The sequence below is a fragment of the Symphalangus syndactylus genome, chromosome 11, assembly GCF_028878055.3.
Source record: "Symphalangus syndactylus isolate Jambi chromosome 11, NHGRI_mSymSyn1-v2.1_pri, whole genome shotgun sequence".
In the NCBI taxonomy this organism is placed as follows: domain Eukaryota; kingdom Metazoa; phylum Chordata; class Mammalia; order Primates; family Hylobatidae; genus Symphalangus; species Symphalangus syndactylus.
In genome coordinates, this window is record NC_072433.2 from 32,093,220 (window position 1) to 32,111,162 (window position 17,943).

Consider the following 17,943-nt stretch of genomic DNA (forward strand, 5'->3'; position numbering starts at 1 on the left):
CAAAATAATATATACTACTTAATATAATTAGAATGTGTTACATGTATAAAGTTGAGGTAGAATTAAAATACATAACAAAAATGAGGGAAATGGGAAGGGTGTAATATAAATTATCATAATGCATTGCAAATGTTCTTTCATTATACATATAATGTTTGATACATTAAGATATACTTTAATGAATCAAGGATACATATATGAATTATGTGTTTAGTGTAGTCACTAAAATAATATTAATTAAAGACTATATAAGTAATGTAATAATGGGGAAATGGAATAATTAAAACTAATTAATTAAAAAACAAAGAAAAGGGGAAAACTAAGAAATAACTAATTTTATAAAACATTAAAAAAGTACAGAAAGAAATCCAAACCCATATGGTTACATACTTTAATATTAGATAAACATTGTCAGATTAGATTTAAAAAGCAAGCAAAGCACAGATCATGTCTCCTCTCACAGATAAAGCTGTAATATAAGGGTAAATAGAGACTGAGATGATTGAAACAAGATCTGACTGCAAATTGAAACTGAAGGAAAGTTGTTCAGGTGTAAACTATGGAGAAAGAAATAATTCCCCAAATACGGAGAAAAATGTTATAATGATAAATAACTAAATTCAGCAAGATGTAAAAATCCTAAATTCATATATACCTTATAATCTATTTGACAAGTATATAAAGTAAAACTTTGGCAGAATCTAAGTGAGCAACAGATAAACCAACAATTAGAACAAGTAGACCGAAAAACTGAAGATAGAGAACATTTGAATATCATGATTAATAAACTTATTTAATTGAAAGGTATAAAATACTGCACTAAAGAGTTATAGAAAAAATCATTCTTGTCAAACTTGAAATATTGACCCCAAATAGCCAAAAGCTGTGTCATAAAACAACTCTCAATGCATACAGTATATACCTTCTTAACAGTAGCATTAAGTTATAAAAATGAGTAACAACAACAACAAAAACTTAAATTATTCTTAAGTATTGAAAATTAAACCACACACTTCTAAACAACCCATGAAAAACAGAGTAAAACCACAAAGAAATTAACACATTTAAAAAATGAATGATAGCAAAACAATGACATGGCAAATCATGTGGAATAGAGTTAACACAATGCCTACAGGGAAATTGACCTTAAATGTCTACATTAGAAAAGAAGAAGTGCTGAAAATCAATTATCTAAGCATCCACTTCAAAGGGGCTGAAAATGAGAAGAAAATTAAAATTTAAAAGTAGCAGAAAGGTGAAAATAAGTATAGGATAGAAAATAATGAAATTGAAAATAAATGTACAGTAGTGAAATTCAACAAAACTAACAGCTGTTCAAAAAATGAATAAAATTGATAAAACCTTGCAAGGTAAAATAAGAAGGCAAGTCATCAATATCATAAATGAAGAAGGAAGCATTGCTACAACTTCTATAGAGATTCAAAAAATAATGGAAGGATATGAGGGTGATCAGGCTGCGACACGTGTCACCCCATTGATTGGCAGGGTTGATTTGGCTGATCTGGCTGGCTAAGCGGGTGTCCCCTTCCTCCCTCACCGCTCCTCGTGCATCCCTCCCGAAGCTGCACGCTTCGTGGAAGAAAACGACCATCCCCGAGGAGGACCGGTCTTCGGTCAAGGATATAGGAGTAGCTGTGCTCCCCTGCTAGAATCTTCAGACACGCTCTCGAGCTTCATTTGTAGGAGAACGTAGGGTAGTCAAGCTTCCAAGACCTCAGACACATCCAAATGAGGTGTGACGTGTGGCAGTCTGCTTTTAAAAAGGAAAAAAAGAAAAAAGGTAATGGAAATATTTATTCGAATTTTAAAAGTTATTGGCAAAAATATAAATACATTTAGCATAAACACAGCATTAACTGAACATATTTTTGTCAAAACTTTTAAAATGTATTGTGATAGAGGCAAGTTTAAAAACACAGGCTTTGCAAAATGGCATAAATAAGAAAAAATAGAAAAATATGTCTATTACTTCTCTATTGAATAATTAAATCCATAATTACCAACTCTAACACATAAGTTCTCATGCTCAAATGAACTCACCGATATAAATTTCAACAGAGAAAAGTAAAAGAGGGAGCATTTCCCACTTAATGTCCCAAAGTCAGTGTAATCTTAATGCTAAAACCTGATGAAAATATTACAAGATAAGAGAATTAACAGCCTGCTTCTGATATACAAATCTTAGGTAACCTATTAGCAAAACAAACTCACTAATACACCAAAACATTACACTCAGGGAATACAGGGACACATTATAACATTTAAAAATGTTTTTATTCAAATTAAAATATTGAGAGAAGATAGAGAAAAAGATGATCTATCTTTATAGATGCAGAAAGAGTTAAGTATGGATTTCTTGTCCATAACAAAATTTCTTTTCACACTAGAAATAGGAGGGGACTTAATTTGATAAAATGTAGCTACAAGGAAACATATAAATATCAGATCTAATGGTGAAATACTGAAACCTTTCTCACTTAGATTGCAAATGAGATGAAGTTGTCTACCATTGCTAGTTTTATTCAATTATACTGAAGGCTTTAGTCAATACCGTAAGGTTTGAGGAAGAAATAAAAGTATAAATATCACAAAGAGAGAAATATGATTGTCATTACTCACAATCAACATGATTGAGTATAAAAATACAAAAATAATCTATAAACTATTATAAATAGTAAGTCAAGTTTGCATGGTTGTCAGATTTACAAAAATTATTGCATTTTGTTTTCTACCAATACTCAGAAAATTAAATAAAATACTTCCTATAACATTGAGCAGACTTCAATTACATAACAAAACAATCTGATGCAAGGTCTCTAAACAGAAAACTACAAAACATTACTGAGAAAAATTAAAGACACAAATGAAGATACAAATCAAAGATACAAAAGATAAAAATTAAAGATACAAAGTTTGCAATTTGAAAGATTCAAAAAAAGTCAATTCTCTAAATTTATCTGTAGAATCTAAGCAGTATCAATACAATCCAAAATTTCTGTGTGTGTGTGAGTGTGCGTGCTCGTGCACGTGTGTGTATAATTTGACAAATGATGCTGTAATGTGCAAAGAAATTTAAAGGGCAAAAATAATAAAATATTTACCAAGAACCGAAATTGTTTGTCTTATAATATCATTATATGAAGGTTTATTATAAGATAGAATTCTTAATAAAGGATTGTAGGACTAAAAAGATAGAAAAATAGACCAATGGAATAGAAGACTTCAGAAATAGGCCTGCAGAGAAAATGCTCAACTGCATTATAACAGAGATGCCATAGGAGGAAATGGCAATAATATGGACTGTAAACTGGATGCCTGCGAGTGGAAAAAACTGAACTGTGACTTGTGCTTCTGACCATCAATATAAATAATCTTCACATATGTCAAAGATATAAAGGTCAAAACTAAAATAATAGACCTTCCAAAAGTTAACATGGGATTTTCAAATTCTGGAATAGGAAAATAATGAATGAAAAAAGCACTAAAATGAACAAAACACATATTGATGAATTCAATTGATTGAATTAAGAATTTATGCTCATCAAATGATACTACTAAGAGAATGAAAAATTAAGCCATTGGGTGGAAGAAGGAATTGTGGTACATATATCTACTAAAGGACTCACATTATTAATATAGTGTAGGCATATCAATTAGGAAAATATAGGCGACTTAATTAATAAAGGAAAATTTGAACAGGTATTTCACAAAGAAGATGTCCAAGTGGCCAGTAAACATAAGAAAAGGCCCTAAGTATCAAATATTCAGGACATTGCAAATTGAGATATACCTAAAATACAACTTCAACACCCCTACAATTTCTAAAATTAAAACAGTATAATAGATAACTGATTTCACCAAGTATTGATGCAAATTTGCAGCAGCTTGATCTTTAATACAGTGCTGGTCAGAGGGTAACTTGGTATATCCACATTAGAAAAATATTTGGAAAAAAATGCGAAAGCTGAATGTATGCATGACCTGTAATATTTCACAGGATATTGAAGTATGTAATAAACAGAAATTAATATATTTTTGCATCAGAAGACATATAGAAAATATTTATAATAGTGAAATTCAAAATAGCATAATACTGAAAGAACCCAAATGCCCACCAGTAAGAGAACTAGTAAATAATTGTGGTATATTCATATAATGGAATTCTTTCCAAACAATGGAAAAGCCTGATGTACTGCTGCAACTATATGAATGAAAAAATATTACATTGAACTAAAGCATCTACATGCAAATGTGTATACACTGTGTGAATTCAATCTTTATGAATTCCTGAGGAAGATAAATGAACATACTGTTAAACCAAGTAGAAGTTATCTTGAGGGAGATAATGACTTGGAAGGGGGTAAATGAAAGGCTTCTGGGGTGTTGGCTACTTGGATATCTTGATGTATGTGATAGTTACATGGGTGTGTTCATTCTGGGAAAATCCACTATAATAAATTCTTAACATTTATTGCTTTTCGTTCTCATGGCTTACTTTAAATGCAAAAATTGACCCCACATAAAAAAATAAGGAAGTCACCATCATATATTCAAAAATATATGACTATTAAAATTTCTGAACATGAATTCACTGAAAGAAAATTCCATGTCAATGAAATCACCAAACCTTTCTTTTGACATTATTAGTTTATTATACTTGTACATTGGGCGCAGACTGATCAGTATTAAAAATATTATATTGACCGGGCGCAGTGGCTCACCCCTGTAATCCCAGCACTTTGGGAGGCCAAGGCGGGCAGATCACGAGGTCAGGAGATCGAGACCATCCTGGCCAACATGATGAAACCCCATCTCTACTAAAATTCAAAAAATTAGCTGGCTGTGGTGGCATGCATCTGTAGTCCCAGCTACTCGGGGGGCTGAGGCAGGAGAATCGCTTGAACCTGGGAGGCGGAGGTTGCAGTGAGCTGAGATTGTGCCACTGCACTCCAGCCTGGTGACAGAGCAAGACTCCTTCTCAAAAAAATATATATATATTTATATTCTGGGAATATGTTGTACAAATGCTATATTAAAGAGAACCTGTGTGAAGTAATTAATTTTGTTTGTTTTGTTACTTGTTGGTCAGGCCACCCTAGGTTTGTTTTTTTGTTTTTTGTTTTTTTTCCTTTTTTTTTTTGAGGCGGAGTCTCACTCTGTTGCCCAGGCTGGAGTGCAGTGGCATGATTTCGTTTGGACTCAGTAGATATTCAACAATACATACTTCTTCAACGTATTAGGTTGGTGCAATAATAATTTCAGTTTTTCCATTGAAAGTAATGGCAAAAGCTGCAATTCCTTTTGCACCAACCTAATGCTATGTTATAGATTACATATAGATTGATTTCACCCCAATATACCCTGAAATCATGTCCCCACTTGAAAAAAAATCTTCACTTTAATCCAACAAACTTCAAAGAGAGAGTGAGGTATAACAGATCACTCAATAGATGCTGGGTAGTTTACAATATTAGCTTTCTTATCTAATAAATTGTGTGTGTTGCTTGTGTGTGCATGGGCATGTACTGGGGTCACTATGTTGTAAAGTAGTATTAAATGAACATTTAATCTGGACATTAGATATGTAGATACATTAATTCCTCTGAAACTGTGAGTATCCCTAAGGTTCTAAAATATAAGGGATTAAATAGAAACACTTAGCAAAGTAAACTCAAGAAATTCACTTCCAATAATCTCGAGCCAATCCTATTTGAAATAATTAGGGGGAAATACCACTAAGGATTTAGTAATTGACATATAATGCAACTCAGTTGGCAGAGTAGAATTAGAGATTTTTGCAAAGAAGACTTAGTTTACTAAAACGGACATGAGAAGCAATAAACTCACTATCCAATTTTGTTTTTTTACCTGTTGCACCATGGAAAAAATAAGAGATATGTAAACAGGATAGAAATATGTACTTAAGGGTATAAAAGGAAAGACTCAATATTTTAGAGTTACAAACTGAACCAAAGTAATACATAATAGGATGAAGACCCAGATCAAAACTAAAACAAAAGAAACAAATAAAAGCCATGTATGTGCACACACACATACACACGCATCAAAAGCAAAACAAAAAAGATGACATTTGTATGCACGGTATAGACAACAGAGGACAACAAATTTGTAAGCATACTTAAATAATTAAAAGTAGGTCGCATTATAAAACACAAATTAAAAGAAAAATAGAAAACATAATAGTTCCATGCTCATTCATACTATTGTTTTTTATAAACTATCACTCATGTTATCTTTATGTGGAGTGTGATTGCTAAAATTTTACATTTATGAAATACAAAGAAAGGATCTAAGATTAAAAGGCTATGAAGGATACAGTCAGGTCTCTCTCCAGTGGCTCTAAATCTTTTCCCCATGGGATTCAAATTTTACAACCCTAAATGTGCCTACCCTAGTTTTCAAGATCTCAATTCTTGTGAGGAGAAAGGATTCTGAGGGTTCATTGTAGATACATAGGAAAAGGTGGAGTGAAGAACTTGCCAAGTGCTTATACAGAACTCCACTATTTCCAGGTTCACTGAAGACGAATGTTAATAAACAAGGGACCCGCACATTTTCTCCCCATTTAGAGCATTTGAAAATGGAGTAGCAAGATAGCATGCTTTTTAGCAGTCAGGGAAAACACACAGGGGTCAGTGAGGGCTTGAACCAAAGTCACTGTTTAAGAGTCATTTTCTCCAGGGAGTTTAAGGCATTTTCAAAAATGTCTAAGTCCACAGCTTTCTCAGTGAGAGAAAGTATTTTTTCCCCTCTCTTGAGAGAGCCACTTCTTGGTTAATAGAAAGGCTATAACTTATAAGCTTTGTTCATTAGACACTAAAGCCCCAATTTGATTAAAGTTCTAACTTAATTCTAAATTACTCTAGATATGACTGGGATTTCAAGGAGTGAAATAAAGTGACTACTCTTTATACTCTTGGCTTGCTGAAAATTTCACAATCTTATCCTCAAAAATTATTGAAATTCTGGTGGTCAACTGCTCCTTCTTTGTACAACAGAACGCAGAAATTTTTTGAGAAGTATTTGATGGTGTCAAAAGTCTGCATTTCAATCAGTGCAAGAATACAGTTGCCATAACAGAGAAAGGGGAATGCATAAAAACAACACTGTAAAGATAAAAACTATCAAAAATATCCCCAGAAGCATGGCTACCCTCTTGGTGCCTGTTGGTTAATTATATTCTAACTTGTTCCTCAGCTATCTAATAATCTATGGATTTGATAAATCATCACTAACGATTTAGAAATTAATATGCCATTTATGGGCAAAATGTGTCTCAAAAAGTTTCGTCTTTAGTCATTGAGAGCTTAACCCCACTATTGACATTATTTCCAGTATCTTCTTTCAAATTCCCATCAGTTTTATTTTAAACTTACTAAGTTGCTGTATTTCCATCATATATTCAATTCACGTCTTCCTATTTTTATAAAATTCCACTGCTCCTCTTATTACCTATTCAATTATAAATTCTCTTATTTTGCATTCCCCAATTGACTATAATTTACTGCTCATAGCTTCTACCCTTCTACTTGTAGAAAGCTCAATAATTATTTATTGTGCCCCACTAGTAAATCTAAATTTGTCAAATCATTTTTCTCTCTTATAGCTTGAAAAGGCAAGTCTGTTTATTTCAATCGATGCCTGCAAAAACAGCAGCTCATGGAAACCTGTTAAAAGCAAATTACCAAGTAACTTAGACTTGGCAGTATTCCATTACCTTTGATTATAAAAGGGCAAAATTAATGGGCAATTCATGAGGGTATGTGACAGAGAGGTGATAGGAAGTCACTACTACTCAAATGGTAGAAGTCAAGAACTTGTTTATACCAGATGCTATTTCAGCCTTTTCTCCCATCATATGTGAAAACAGCCTGACTTTTGTGACCAATTGATATGGGCTTTTCCTTCCAGACCACTTTGTCACATCTCTTGTGTTTAGCAAATTAATCTTTAATGAATGTTAATTAAGTTTCTAATTATAATATCTTTATGTTTAGTGTTTGTATATCAGATGAAAGGCAAACATTTTGGGGCCAGTCACAAAGGACATAAATAATTTCTTTAGAAGCTTATCTAATTAGTTTTATTGCTGTATAATATCTTTAAAATTTGAACTGCTATCATTTCATTAATTTAGATACAAGTGGATCTTCGTATTTAAATATGACACATGTTGAAAATTATAAGTTGTAATTTCAATCATGTCTGTTCATATAATATTGATAAAGATAAGATATTTTGGTGGTGTTTGGGGACATGGAACAATAGGTTTTATTTGTTTTATTGTTTTTCTCTGTGTTTTAGCAGTTTCAAGAAATACCCAGTAGATTTCTGAGGCATTCATATACCTGGGGAAAACATTCATCTACTTAGGGCTAAACAAAATGAAACATAATTTCTCTTTCAGTCTGCTTTTTGCCAGTTTTTAAAAAATAAACCTGATCCAGAAATAGTTCAATGGCTTGCCAGTGATCACATGATATATATCTGGCTCATTGCCACATAAAACAATACTTGTCTTGACATGCCGCCAAATTTCTCTCCTAATATCACCATTGGCCTTATCTCAGGATAGTCCCACCATTAGAACTCCTGATTATTTGGTGATGGCATGGTCTCTGGGCCTTTTTACATGCCTTTTACTCTATCTGAAACAATTGTCCACCTTTCTTTCTTTCTTTTTTTTTTTTTGTTGTTGTTTTTCGTTTGTTTTTGAGATGGAGTCTTTCTCTGTCGTCAGGCTGGAGTGCAGTGGCATGATCTCGGCTCACTGCAACCTCCACCTCCCGGGTTCAAGCGATTCTCCTGCCTCAGCCTCCTGGATAGTTGGGACTACAGGTTTGTGCCAACGTGTCCAGCTAATTTTTGTGTTTTTAGTAGAGATGGGGTTTTACTATGTTGGCCAGGATGGTCTCGATCTCTTGACCTAGTGATCTCCCTGCCTTGGCCTCTCAAAGTGCTGGGATTATAGCACACTGCACCTGGCCTCCACCTTTCTATACCTAAAGTAAAGTGCTTTTACTAATTTTAAAAGGCAAAAGATAATTCCCTATTTTAAATCTTTCTATGACTGTAGAAAAGTGCTTCTTCTTTCTATATTCTTCCACAACACTGAAAATTAATAACTTGTAGGATAAATGAAGATATAGATAAACCACTATAATGTGATATTTTTCAAAATACTATGGATTACTTGGTTATAGGAGATTCATCTTAAATGGACATACATATATAACTATGTATTGAATAACTGAGTAGAAGAATAGTAAGATAATGAATGAATGACAAAGGCATTTATCAAAATTCTCAGGAGAGAGTTAGGGGTACTTAACATTCTTGAGCTTATATTTATTATATTTTGAAGAATGAATTCAAATAATTATGCACAACCACAATAATGTCGCATATCTCTGTTTTCTAGGACAAAAGGGTATTTGTGATAGTATTGTTTTAGTTAGTCATGAATGTCCTGGCTTTTGGAAAGCGATAATTTAGTGAATTGAATGGTGGCCCTCAAAAAAGATATATCCAGTCCAAACCCCAGAAACCTGTCAAAATCACATTTGGAAAACGGTCTATGTAGATGTAATTAAGTAAGGATCTTGAGATGAGATTATTCTAGATCACCTAGGTAGGCCTTAAATCCAATGACAAGTGTCCTTATTAGAAATAGAAGAGAAGATACAAGAAGAGAAAGCCATGTGAAGATGGAGGCAGAAACTGGGTTTATGTCATCACAAACCACGAAATATTGGAGATACTAGAAGCTGAAATGGACAAAGAAAGATGGTTCACTGGAGGCTTCTCAGGGCATTTGGCACCACTGAGACCTTGATTTTGGACTTCTGACCTCCAAGTGTGAGAGTGTGAAGGAATACATTTCTATGTCTTTAAGGCATGAAGCTTGTGGTAATTTGTTATGGCAGCCCTAGGAAACTAATATAAACAAGTTTACGAAAAAGAAAAGAAAAAGTCATAATTTTTTTGAAATATGTTTTAAACTTAATTGAAGAGACAAGAAAATCTCACATTTACTGGATAGATAGAATATTTACTACACAGTTTAATAACTCTAAACAACTCTTGTGAAGTTAAAACAAAAAATGAGAGACAGAGAGTGAGAGAGAAGGAAGGAAGGCAGATGATAATTGCTGCTGATTCTAACAAAAGCCTTCTGGAAAAGGTGGGGCTTGTAAGGGACCTTGAAAGAAGGGTGGTCTAAGAAAACTGGAAGGACTTGCCTCTCACAAAATAGGCACAAGCATGGCCAGTATGGACAGAAGTGCCGTGAAAATATAAACTCTGGAAAATGGCCCTAGAAAGGGAGTAGGAGGTGAACACAGAAGGCAAAAGCAGATCTGTCACTGGAGCTAGAGACCCATGCTCATTGTAGCATCCTTGCAAATACAGAAGGAAATCATGTTCCCCCCAGCAAGGCTGATAAGTCAACATCAACAAGGTCCCAATATGTTCTCTAAATGGAATGCTTCCTAGTTCACCTACCTCAACTCCAACTGTGAATGTTCAAGGTCCATCCTCTTTAAACCCTCCAAACTGGTTAAGCTCTGTCTGTGATGTGCTGCACTGAAACTGTCTGCTTTTCTTCATATCTCTCAGTCTAGCGTATAATTCAACACTATTTGATTATTCTCTGCTACTGTACTATAAGTTCTGAGAGAACAGAGTATTTATCTCTGTTTGCTTTTTCTTGTATTGAAGGCACATAGAACACTACTTATACATCACTATACATATTCAATAATCAAAATTAGGGCAGAGAGTAGATAAGCTATCAAGAAAATGAATGAATTAATAAAAATAATATATTATTTAAGATTATGGGTTAGATTACATTAATTAGTTTGAATGTTTTGAGGTATTCATTGATCATTTACTGGATCACTGTCATCCTAGATCACTATGGAGGAGATATAGAGGGCTCAAGAATCAACGAGTTACAATTTAAACCACATAATTTTGAAATGAATATTTTAGGGTAGTACAAACTCAAAAGTTGTTTTATGATAAATTTTATACTGGACAAAACAATTAACAGCTGGAGAAATTTATCTGAAAGTGACAGGAAGGGTGGGAAGGGCACTGGCAAAAGCAAGGCCAAGGAACATATTAATGGGCTGTAATAATTAATATATCAAGGAACAATTTTATGATTATATGACTTTAGATATATGAACGTGATATGTCAGTGTCTTTTTACTTTTTTTGATAGTTTCCTTTAAAACACAAATATTTTTAATTTTGATGAAGCACAATTTTTTTTATTTTCTTATTTTATTTTAGTGTCAAATCTCAAATAACATGTAAGATGTCAAATCCTACAACATAAAGATTTTTTTTTTTTGCAAAAAAAGTCACTGTTTACTTCCTGATTATAAAATCAGTTATATTCCTTACAGAAAATTTGGAAACCAGAGAAATGTATTTGTATACAAACATACACCCAAAAGTATGTAATTATTTGTAACAAATATTTGTAACTTTTTAGTGGTTCTTCCAGGGCTTACCATATACATTTTACTTGGCAGAATAAGCTTCAGATGTATATCATCTTAATTCAAGTGAGATATAAAAATGCTACTCCTATATAGTTCTATTGCCTTCCCCTCCTATTTTGTGATATCACTGATGTATATCTTTTACATATACGTTATAAACCCTAAAATTGTATTGCTATAATTATTGCTTTATATAATACTTTGTTTTTAAAGTATATATTCATAGCTTTTGTTATAGTAATCTCCTTATTCATCATTTCTGTTCTTTTCATTTGTTCCTGTCGATTTGAGTTACAGCCTAAATTCATTTTCTTAGCCCAGTACACTTTCATACCCACTCACCTCCTTTTTGCTATGATTGGCAAATATATTACATTTTGATATGTTACAAGCTCAGCAATAGTATTATATACGATAATATAAATAGATACATAGAGATTTATGCAATTACGGTTAAAATAAGAAAGGAGGAGTAATGTGGATTTATACAGTCTTTTATAAGGGCATAATTACCTTTACCGTTTTCCTTTCTCTTTATTTTTTTCATTTGGATTAGAATTATTGTCTAGGATCCTTTGTTTTCAACTGAAGAATTTCTTATCATTTATTGTGAGTGTAGCAGATATTCTACTAGGAACAAATTTTCTAAGATTTTGCTTATCTGGTGATGACTCTATTTTACCTTCATTTATGAAAGATACTTGTGATGGATATAGGATTCTTGGCTGACAATTATGTTTCATTGAACACTTTGAATATGTTATCTTACTGTTTTCTCACTTTCTTTATTTCAGATGAGAAGTTAGCTGCTATTTTTATTGGGGTTCCCTGGTGATTAGTTTTTGTTTGTTTGTTTATCTCCCGCTGGTCTCAAAATGTTCTTGTTTTTGGCTTTTAGCATTTTAGATATGATATGTCTGTGAGTCTCTTTGTGTTTATCCTACTTAGAGTTTGTTGGGGGAAGTTTTAGGATATACAGGCTAGTGTTTCTCAATAAATTTGGGAAGTTTACAGGAATTATTTGTTCATTTTTTTCTCCATTCTCTGTCTCCTTTTCTTCTCTCACTCCTATTATGCATATATGACATTTAATGGTGTCCTATATTTCGCTGAGGCTCTGCTCATTTTTCTTTATTTTTTTTTAACTGCTGTTCTTTGATTCTCTACTGATCTTCACTTTCAGTAATTCTTTCTTCTGCCAATTTAAATCTACTTTTGAGTCTCTCTAGTGAATTTAAAATTTCCGTTATGGTAATTTCCTACTGCACAATTTCCATTTGCTTCCTTTTTAATAATTTCTGTCTTTTTAGTGACATTCTCTACTTGATGTTATGTTGTTATGGTATCTTCATTTACATATTTAATTATGCCTTTTTTAATATATGTTAATGGCTACTTTGAACTCTGTTAAATCTGACATATGGTCACTCTTACATATGATTTCTTTTGCCTGATTTTTCTCTGACCTATGGGTCATACTTTATTGTTTGTTTATTTTCATGTCGTGTAACTTTTTTTGGAAACTAGATATTTTCAATAATACAATGTAGCAATTCTAGTTACCAATCCTCCTCTGGAGTTTGGAATTATTATTTACTCACTTGTTTGTGACTTGCTGAATTGTTTTAGTAAAACCTTTTCTCCCCAGTGGTGTAAAATCTGTGATCTTACTTCTCCAGAGGTACAGTGTTGGATATTTACATAAACACCTGGAAATACAGTGGTTTTGGCAGGGCTCTCTTTGATTGTCTCTGTCCCTGACCACATCCAGCTATTAAGGTTGTTTAATTGCCAGCCAACTGCTCAACTGTATTCAAGAGTGCCCTAGGTCATAATTTGTTCCACGGTATGATCCATTCAAATTTGGGCTCTGTTGAAGAAGTGATTCCCTAGATAAATGTTTGAGATTTGTTACTTTTCCTAGAGGGCTCATTTCAGCTGACTCTATCTGCATTCTCTCTAGCAACTAGCCTATCTCTCCAGTGAATCTACCAGATCTACCAACACTCTCTCATTTGTCTTTCATAGCAAGCATTAGTGTTTTGAGTTTACACTTAGGCTTGAATGTCACATTCCTTTGTATATGAAGGAACCTTCTGCTTCAAGGCCTGCTTTTCTCTTTCACTCTCAAGCAAAATCTTTGAGCCATGGCTTTGAAACTCCTTTCTTAAGGAGTGAAGTGCTTTGTGGAGAGAAGGAGGCAGTGACCTCAATCTTATTGTCTCACCTGCTGTATCCCTTAGGACTTTTTCCATAGACTAATTATTTTTTAAAAAAAACTTCCACAAGTTTTTCTGGAGACTGGGTTTGTAGAGTTCCTCAGGCTATCATGTAATGAGTCTTAAAAAACAACAACAAGAAAACAAACAAACAAAATTGAACGATGTGTTAAGAAGGCTTTCTGGAAGAGATGTGACATATGCTAAATTTTGAGTGATAACTAGAGAAATTCTAAGCACCTGGAAATAGCTTTTCAGTGCAGAGTAAACAGTTTAGGTTTTCTTTTGCTTAATTTTTCTAAAGAAATAGATAAAATATTAAAAAGAGACATCTAGAAATATCTACAATACAACTAAATAAGAACAAATTAATTGAGTACACTTGCATAATTGTTAAATAAATGTAAAAAATAGTTGAATTTGTACACCATGATATTCTTTACAGCTATAAAAAGTAGGTTCCAAATTTAGTTCCTAGTTTCTTACCAAGCTATAAACTAAAGAACCACAAACTAAAGAAGAAAATAATAATTATTTACGAAGAGTTCTTTGACCATTATACTAAAACATTAGTTGCTTGCAGAGGTGCTGGGACACGTGAAATATGACAATTGAAAAAATGTTATATGTCATTCATGATTTTCCAACAGTGTTAAGTAATAGCTCCCTAATCCCACATTGTTCCTAAAAAGATATTAGTTGGTATTTTGCACTGGGCCCCAGGAATAGATAAATACCACTTTGTCCCATATATGACATATGAGAAAACCTACTTTAATGTTGAAAATTGCCTCCAATAAGAAGCTGATGGGCGTTGTTCATTCTTTATGTCTGAGTTTTGCCACCTGTTGGTCATCTAGGTCTAAGAGATAATTACAACTTATTGCAACTATGAGGCCAAATTAAAAAGAAAAGAGAAAAATAAGAATGGACTTTGACAATTTTTTAACCAAAAGAGTGGGAAGACAATGTGTATATGCATGTTTGCCTGCAGTGTGTAGATATGAGTGTGTGTGTGTGTGCATGTGTGCATGTAATATTAAAGATAAGGAAAACAAAGAATAATGTCATATATAGTTGACTTGGCCTAATCAACCATTGTCAGTGTATCTGAATTCGTAAGATTAGCAATTTTTTCACTTCGGAAGGAGCAAAATAATGTTTAAGGAATATGGTAGCTTTTTCTTATACTTTCAGTTTTCTAAGACTGTACCCCTATTATTCACTGTCTAATCTGTACATGCAGTTTATTAAGCCTGTGCTAGTCACTATTTATTAATTGAATATTTAGCGAGATTAAGGTAAAAATATCTAGTAGAAGTTTCTTTAATTATTTACATACACAGGAATTGGTCTAGGATGTAGAATGGAAAGAAAGTGTTATAGAGTTAAAAGGAATAACCAGCAATTCTTAGAATTGAAACAGAGAATTACACAAGGAAGTTAATCAATTAACGGGACTCCAATTGGGTGAAATAGGACCATGAGCAAAATTCTGGAAGTTAAATTGCACAGTTTCATAGGGAGGGTTGCAGATTACGAGTGCAATTCTGAAACTATTAGTGATGATACAACACCTTAGACATTCGGTATTTGCTATTTGGGCCAAAACTTCAAATATTTATCAAATTTCAGGTAAGTATTTGTAACAAATTTATAAACATTCTTGAGGAGATAGTAATAATTAGTAACCTTCATACACACACACACACACACACACATACAAAGGCACAAACACACACGTATTTTTTTTTTTTTTGGACTTCATCAGTATTATACTATGAAAATGGCTTATGTCTGGAAGAGCAAGATCACATTTTGAAGTAGGTGCTTAACTTAGTAATCTTGGTAAAATTATATAATATTTTAAGTGTCAGGTTTACATCTTACATATGGGGATCCCATTAGCTACTTCATAGATTTTTTTGTGCAGATTGAATGAAATATGATTATGTGAAATATTTTGCATCATGAATAGTATTCAATACACATGATGCTATTGATGTGGAAAATTGCAAAAAGCAAAAGCTATAATACCTTCGAATGTGTGTCCAATACTGTATAAGACACTTTTAATTTTTTCTCACATGACATTTATAATAATTCTAAAACCAAAGTGTTAAATTTCTGAGTTTCATTTTTTTTAGGAAAAAATTGAGTTTAAATTACTTGCTCAGAGTCACACAAGTAGTAGAAGGAAAAGCTGGGTCTCCAAATGTGCATGTTTAACACAAAATGCTATGCTCCTTTTTACTCTCCAAGAACTGCTATTTAGCTAATGGTCAGGCTGGAAAATGGAAGTAAATATTTAAAAATATAACCATACCTTACTCAAATTATAAACTTCATAGAGTTTTGTTGAATAGATAAAGGATAAAATATGAGTTCCTTGTCTTAGAGTCATATGTTAAACTTCTATTTGGATTCTTCCTTCTATCAAAACTAGGAAAGTGCATGTTTCCTTGATTTTTGGGAAGTGAAGTCAAGTTCCATTAATTCCTCGGGATTGTATTCAGCCACTTGTAGTTAACCAAATTAGAATATTGGAGAGTAGTCATGGCACTCAACTAAATTCAAATCTTGTAGCAGAGCCAGCAGGGCAAACCAACTGTAAATCTGTAGCATAACTATTGCTATTTGGTGTATACTTTAGGAATACTTTTATCTTTAACCAAAAAAAATGAGTATTTTAGAGCTCCAAATGTAATCAATTGTCAAAAAGAGGAGTTTGATATATCAAATGCAAGTCTGTTTGTTCATATTCAAAGCCAAACATTTTTTCCCCTCTTGGCTTGCTTATAAATATTCAGTGCCACAGAAACACAAATAAATAATTGGCCATCTCCAATGCATTCTGTGTAATTTATAACAGATCAAAAGATTATTACATGGTACAGTCAAAGTCAAACTATATGCCATTTATTGCAAGTGAAAACTGTAACATGGCCCAAGTCAGCAATGTATTAATAGACTAGATCTCCTTCTGTGTGTATGTGCGCATACATAACTTAAAAAAAATAAGGATTTAGGGATTAAAGATTATGTATTGAGTTCTTTGCTATTGGAATTGACCTGGAAAGATTAGAAGATTATTATTCGTTTACACTGATAAAAATCCTCATGAAAATGACAATATTAAAATCACTTGGGATCATCTTATCCAAAAATATTCCAGGGTCAATTTTAATGAAAAATGCGATTCATAAAATATATGATATTTCATCTTTAATCTTACCTCTTTTATCATTGTTAAGGACCGCTTCTCAACAAGTGATTTGTTTCTGGCCTTTTGCTAGGTTTTAAGTGTTCATCTCTATTATACAGCCAGTCAAGCGAGTAAGAGCTTAAAATGGGTTGTGTTCTACTCAAGCAAAAAAGAGATACATTTTTGTTGTATACAACATTTTTCTTTTAAAGAATGGATCCCTTATCAATAAAATAAAGCTTGCTTTATCAAAGAAACCTCTTTTAATTTATTCAGAAATGGTCTTTATCAAGCTAAACTCCAGCAAATGGTGTTTGAAATAACAATTTATGCTTTTTTTAAAGCAGTCAAGCACTTGCTATTTTTCTTATTTGGTCAGACTCTATAATCACCATGTTGAAAACATCCTAATTAAGGGAAGTTGGAAACAGACACACATGCTTTCAAGAGAAAGTTGAGTTGCACGTTAAAATGAAATACCCTCAATGCTGATGTTATTTTTTCCTTCCCATAGGGAACCACAGTCAGATATCAAGAGTACCTGTTGCTATTAAAGTGCTGGATGTCAATGACAACGCCCCTGAATTCGCATCCGAATATGAGGCATTTTTATGTGAAAATGGAAAACCCGGCCAAGTAAATATCTCCATGTTGTTAATGCTGAATATGTTTGTATACAACTGTCTCATATTTGATTAACCTGCATTATATTGTGCATTTGCATCATTTATGATCTGCAAAGTCTCAGGCAAGAAACACATCCAAATGGGAACAGAGAGGGAATTTTTTTTCTCCATCAGATGTTATTTCTCTTCCTACTTATGACCAAATTGGCTCCTAAAGTGGAACAACCTGCTGTGCCACAAACCCAGAGCCAAATCACTGTCTTAAAATATCTTGGGATATGGATGATAGCAGGAGATGTCTTAGAGTGATGGGGGCTGAATTTTTACTTTCAAAT

At 32.9% G+C, this 17,943-nt stretch overlaps 1 protein-coding gene across 5 annotated transcripts in view; it reads left to right on the plus strand.

Annotated features, from left to right (window-relative positions):
- CDH8 (cadherin 8) overlaps positions 1-17,943 on the plus strand; it is a 379,890-nt gene that overhangs the window by 282,177 nt on the left and 79,770 nt on the right. For all 5 annotated transcript variants that reach the window (XM_063612664.1, XM_055298666.2, XM_055298667.2 and 2 more), the window contains exon 9: positions 17,497-17,618. In XM_063612664.1, the coding sequence (XP_063468734.1) occupies positions 17,497-17,618 (122 nt within the window). The remainder of the gene's footprint in view (positions 1-17,496; positions 17,619-17,943) is intronic.